Below are 6,000 nucleotides of genomic sequence, written 5' to 3' on the forward strand. Positions count from 1 at the left end.
ATAATGACCAGCAGTGCAGAGAAATCCTCTCCAGCCCACGCCCATGCATCTCAGGGGGTGCAGAGCAGTCTCTCATCGCCTCGCCACCAGGCACCCAGCATGTTTAAGCATCACTAGTCTTTGACTCTGCAGTGGGTGAGCATCAAAGGGACACCAAGCAGGGTCCCAGACCAAGGGACAGAAAACAGAACCACGACCTGGAGAAGAAATCCCGACCAGGGAGGGACACACCAGTGTGTGTGTGTATGTGTGTGTGCCTGCGTGTGCATATGTGTGTGCGCACACGGTTCGTACGCATGCCTGTTGTGGGGCCTGGAGGTGTGTTGAGCCAGGGATGCCTCCTGGGGCAATGAAGCCAGAACAGGACCCCCACCACAGTCTCCACCTGGCTTGTGCCAGTGTGTGTCTGCGCTTTGGGGAGGATGGTCCAGCCACAGACTCCATGACTCCGATGCTCCCTCACTACCCAGCACATACCCTGGCTCGGGCCCTGGATCCGGGTTATTTTACTGCCGACTTCCTAGTGACAAACAATGTGGCTCTCACCTAGCAGGGCATTTAGTAAAAAGGTTTGTTGAATGAATGAATAACTATGTAAATGAAAGTAAGGGTGTGACAGAGGGATCCTCCGCGGCCGCAGTCCTCTGGGATTGACGTCCAAGACACAGGGTTCACCAGGACCCCAGCTGGGCCCGACCTCTCGCCGCTCGCTCACTTCTGTCCCAGGGAGCTGACGGCTCGGTGCGCCCTTCCAGAAACCTCCGCCACCAGAGCCGCACGGGCTCTGCCGAGCGGATGGATTCCGCCGCAAACCAGGGCCACCCACCCCCCTCGCGTTCTCCCTTTTTATTTTTCTCACCTGCTCCTCGGCCCACACCTGCGTCTCCCTGGCAGGCACCGAGGCCCGTGTGGATGCCAGAGCCCCCCTGTCTCTAGGCACCTTCCCCGTCCTTGCCGGCTGCCACCCCCGCCCTCGCCCCGGCCTTTATGAGGCCGGGAAAGTGTTCTTCTGCGGGGTCGGTAGCATCTTTAAAAAACGATTTTCTTGCTTCTCGGAAGGGGCTAAATATAGCACAGGCATAAACAGAGAAATAGACATTAAGCCAAAATGCCCTTGTGAGAACCATGCCGGGTGCAAGGAACTCTTTAAGAAGACTTGATGAAGCTCCCCCATCCCTGGAACCGACCGCAGCCCCAAGCCGTGGCGGGAAGCAGCCCGGCTTTTTAGGGTTATTGAACTGTGCCGTCGTCGGCGGAGCTGCTCAGCGCACAGGTGCGTTAGTGGTTGGTGAGTCCTGGGGACGGTCCCCGCCACCCCTCCGCCCTTCCTGAGGAGGAGCTGGTGCCGTCTTGTCCTGACATGTGGGCTTCTCGGCACCCCCACCCCCATACTTACTGGGCGGCCTTGACCTGGCTCCATCAGAGCTATCATACTGCACCCAAGTCTGGGTGTCTCTTGGCACATCCGCGCTTCTGCAGTCAGGATTTAGTGCTGAGCCGAGCTGGAGTCATCCCCTCCCTCTCCTATGCCTGTCCCAGGGCAGAGCCTCCAGCAGGCGCTTCACAGCTCAATGCTGAATGAATTCTGGTGCCTGGCCCCATCCCTGCATTGAGTTTCAACATTTCCATCTGCTGTGACATCCTGGGCTTTTTGTTCCTGGAGAACTTCAGGAAAGGAAGTTTCAACCCACTGTCTCAGGACCCTCTTTGAGGAAGTTCTTCCTTGAGTCTAACCGAAAAACCACCAGCTCCTGCTCCTTAAGAGAAGGCTGCTGCTGTTTTTGCCTGAGAAGTGGCATTTGTTCCTGAACTGTCCTCATCAGCGGTCCTAGTGTAGGTTCCCACCTCCAGGATTTCTGTGCCTGGCTGAGCCGCTGTGGACCACGTGGGTCACACTGGCCCTGCTCTTGGCATCTTGGCAAGAGGCTGCTTCATTATCCAGAGAGCCCTGGACACCGCCTTTTCCCATGTTGCTGCTGGGCAGCCCTGAGGATTCTGTGAAGATCAGATATCTGGTTTTCTGCTGCTTATGAAAAGAGTCCACGTTCAAGGGCATTCAGAGCTCCCGGCAATCCTCTCTGTGACCTCTGTGCCAGGATCACCCCACTGGTGCCTGCACTGGTCCGGCTTATTCCAGCCTCCATACCTTCCTCTATGCTGTGCCCGCCCTTTGGACTGTCCTCTCCCCTTTCCATACATGCTCCCTGTCCACACGTTCATTTACTTATCCTTCCACTGATGCAAAAATATTTACTCAGTGTCTACTTGGTACCAGACCCTCAGAACCAAAATTTGAGAACGAAGTCAGAGCTATACATGTTTACCTGCCTAATGCCCACCTCCCCCACAACCCCCTGCAAATCAAGAAGGACCTGACCGCGCCCAGGGAGCCACGCAACAGGGCACTGTTAACTGACTGGCTGTTGGCAGGGTGGGAGAGTGAAATCACCATGTCGTTCATTCCTGGAAGCTGCACCTGTGACACCGCTGCTGGACGTGGTGGGCCCCAGGGTCCGATCAGCACAGTGAGCAGCCCTGGGCCAAACTTGGTGGGACAGAGAGAGGAGGTGATGCCCCCACTCTGTCTGCCGCTCAGCAGAGGCAGCAAGCCTGGCACTCGGGAGGCACTTACATGTATGGGAGGTGGGCTGGAGGTGCCTTGAGTGCCTGCTGGGAGGGGAAGCAGAGGACTTCAAGAGGAGCATGGTTGGGAGGAGAGAGGAGGCGGGAACTGAGGGAGCAAAGGCCCTGGAGCTGGGAGGATGGTTTGATGTAGGGTGGGCTCCGCTTCTTGCAGGACCGGCTGGCTGTCCCTGCACAAGTGCAGGGAGAGGTGCCTCGGCTGGAGGGTGGGCGTTCCCATGGAAACCGCCGCATCCCATCTGTGGCCTCAGACAACCTGCCTTGCGCCTCTGGGTCCTTGACACCCCTGCCGAGGTGCCAGGCCAGGATGGCAGAGTTGGTGCTCATGTCTGGAGAGGAGTTTGGATGATCCATGGACTGGGTGCCCATGGGGAGATGCCCATGTGGGAACCCTGCCGTCTTGCTCAAGCCCCAGGCTCTCTTGGATTCCAGTTGCCACCCCCTCCTGCTTCCTGGCTGGGTGTATTTTAGCCTGTCTGAGCTTCAGTATCCTTTTTACCATGTCCTACCTTGTAAGCCTGCGGTGGGGACTGAAAGAGGTGTGCCTGCAGCCACACAGAGCACCTGTGCTGGTCAGACTCCGGCCATGCGGCATGTGCCCCGGAGCATGGGGAAGGAGGACAGCTCCGAGCTGCTGGAGTCAGCAAGCATCTGCCGTGTGTGGTTGGGGCGCTGCCTCTCCCGGCCAGGGTGCTGCCTCTCCCGGGCCGTGCGCTTGCCGGAGGGGTTGGCGACATCAGCAAGGAGACAGCAGCCATGCCCGCCGTAGGCAGCGGCTGCCGCAGGGGCCCTGGGCTGGGGAGCGGGGGTGGCCCCAGGCCTCCCCGCGAAGCTGCGGGCATCCTGTGGTCGCCCTGGCAGCCCAGTCCCGGAGCCCGGGAGAGAGACGCAGAGCCGCGCCTGACCCCTGGTGGCCATCAGCGGAACTGCAGGAGCGGCTCCCAACCCTGGAGGAGTCGCTGCGCTGGAGGGGCGGCCAGGTCTGCGGAGGCAGTCCATCCTTGGGGAGCTGCTTCTGTACGGGGTCTCCTGTGCTGCTACCCACCGCGGGGCTGCTCTGGCGTGGGGGAATTCCGCTTCCTTTCTCCAGGTGTCATGAGATCGAATACCACCTGAGGCTTTGATGAGATTGGTCTGGATTTGGAATACAGACCACTGAAAAATAAAAAGAAGGGCTCTAAAGAGGCCAAACGCCAACCCCAGCCCCAGGCCACTGGCTCCTGGGAAAACACCTACACTGCCTTTCTGCTCTGGCTGGCATGAGGGAAGAGCTGACTTGGGCGTTTAGCCAGAGGGTTCCACCCAGGCCCTCTATTCCCAGGCGGATTCGGACTAACTGTACACAAGGTCCTTCTGGCCAGAGCACTGTCTCATGATGGCACAGGCAGGCTCCCTCCCCCAGCCCCTCCCGGGCGGGGGAGACCTGCCCCCTGCCTCCGCCATAGGCACTGCTGCCGCCCACTGTCTGAGCACATCGGCGCTGCTCTGGCGTTTCTTGGCTGGAGAGCTGCATGGCACACGTGCGTGCCGTATCCCTCCACCAGGCTCCGAGCATTTCCCCGGAAGGACCGTGGAAGGGATCTTGGGGGAAGCCTGCAGGCGATCGGATATAATTTCCTCCTGATCATTAGAGCAAAAGGGAGACGGAAAGGTGAACAGGGATGTTTTCAATTCCCGCTGCCTCTCCAGCCTTTCCCCTCTCCCTCCGGATAGCCAGTCCCCGTGGTAAGACCTGAATGGTCTAAAAACAAAAATTCACAGGGAGCCCAGGTTGGCAGCAACAGGAACCCATCCCCAAGCGCCGAATCAACTTGGCGTCTTGGCAACTGCGTCGCCAGAGCACTTTTTCGTTCTTGCATTTTGTTTTGTCATAATCGAGATGCTTTTCTGTGGCTCTCGGCTTAAATGCACCGAGTGGGAGGGGACGGGCATGCTCTCCATTCTTCTGCCTTCATGCGTGTCTCCTTTCTTCGCCTTTGCAGAACCACACGATGAGCCAGCATGCACAGTGAGGGACCGCTCGACAGGACTCCTCTCCGCAGAAGGCTTGCCGGAGACGCCGTGGGGAGGGCCATTTGAACATTACATCCAATCAAAGTGTCATTTGCAACCCAGATGTAAAACTCTAATGATTTGGCCATGAGGCGCTGCTATTATAAGCAGCTGGAAATGAATATTAATGGCAGAGATTAAAAGTATTCCATGCTCAGTATTTTTTATTGTCCTGCTACAGCTAGTGTGCTTTTAGAGTTTCCGCCGCAGACTACATTTCTAGAGTTAGAGAAACCCGCTTTTGGAAGCGATTGTCCTTTGTTCCTTCATGTATTATATTGATAGTTTTTTTAAAAAAAGGATTAGTGTGATTTTTTTTTTCTTCGCTTCTTATTTTTCTTTCTTGTTTTTCTTTCCCCCTCTTCGGTTAACTACTTTTTAATTGCAATTCTAGGTAATTGTGCATCGTGATGTGATTGCTTGGCTATTGTCTGAATATTTCCTTTTAATTTTTTAATTAAAGACTAATGCTTTGATTGGATTTGCCAGTTCACCGGACAGTGATTAAAACTATGTAATGAATATAATCGGTTTCAGTGCAACTGGATGGTCTGCTTTTAAATGTGACTTAATCTGACTGCAGTAACTAGTACAGTTCAATAAAGGGAATCCATGCGATTAGCATCCGCCTGCCTGGTTCTCTCCTCCCCAGCCCAGGGCTGTGTGGGGGCTGTCGTCACCTACAGGGTATGTCCCTGTGTGAGTTCTTGTGGATCACACATGCTCGTGGAGTGTGCTTGGACTCAGTCACTAAGTCATGTCCAAGTCTTTGCAACCCCATGGGCTGTAGCCTGTCATTGCTCCTCTGCCCGTGGGATTTCCCAGGCAAGAATACTGGAGTGAGTTGCCCTTTCCTTCTCCAGGGGATCTTCCTGACCTAGAGATAGAACCCAACCTGCACACGTTAGACCCAGCTCTTCTTGAGAAGGAAGAAGCATAGCAACCTAAATGCACACAGACCAGATGAGCTAGCAGGGGGCACCGAAGTCAGAGCAGGAAACACCTTTGAATACCCTGGTCATCTCACTTATGGGTAGGGAAACTGAGGCCCAAGGATAAGTGAGTGGCCCAGCTAAGTGTGTTAGTAGGGTGGTTCACACTCATTGCTACCCCTTGGGTCTGGCTTTCCTCAGTGCTGGATGCAGCTGGTTACATGGTTAATCCTTACCTAGCCAGGACTCCAGGCAGAACCTGGATTCTAGTTGTGGCCAAGGCATGGGGGTGGGATAGGAGTCAGGGGTGGCTCCCCAGCCCCATGAGATCCAGAGCTGGGGCTGCAGAGTGAGCCAGGTAGGAGCAGCAGTT

The 6,000-nt window shown here is 55.9% G+C and overlaps 1 protein-coding gene across 2 annotated transcripts in view; it reads left to right on the forward strand.

Moving 5' to 3' along the window:
• The window catches only part of ZNF423 (zinc finger protein 423), a 346,670-nt gene extending 341,354 nt beyond the window's left edge, over positions 1 to 5,316 (forward strand). For both annotated transcript variants that reach the window (XM_055412817.2, XM_055412818.2), the window contains exon 8: positions 4,626 to 5,316. In XM_055412817.2, coding sequence (XP_055268792.2) covers positions 4,626 to 4,655 — 30 coding nt within the window. In that variant the 3' untranslated portion in view covers positions 4,656 to 5,316. The remainder of the gene's footprint in view (positions 1 to 4,625) is intronic.
• The last annotated feature ends 684 nt before the right edge of the window (positions 5,317 to 6,000 follow it).

Source organism: Moschus berezovskii, chromosome 22 (genome assembly GCF_049115385.1).
Source record: "Moschus berezovskii isolate FMDL1 chromosome 22, NW_MosBer_1.0, whole genome shotgun sequence".
Classification (NCBI taxonomy): domain Eukaryota; kingdom Metazoa; phylum Chordata; class Mammalia; order Artiodactyla; family Moschidae; genus Moschus; species Moschus berezovskii.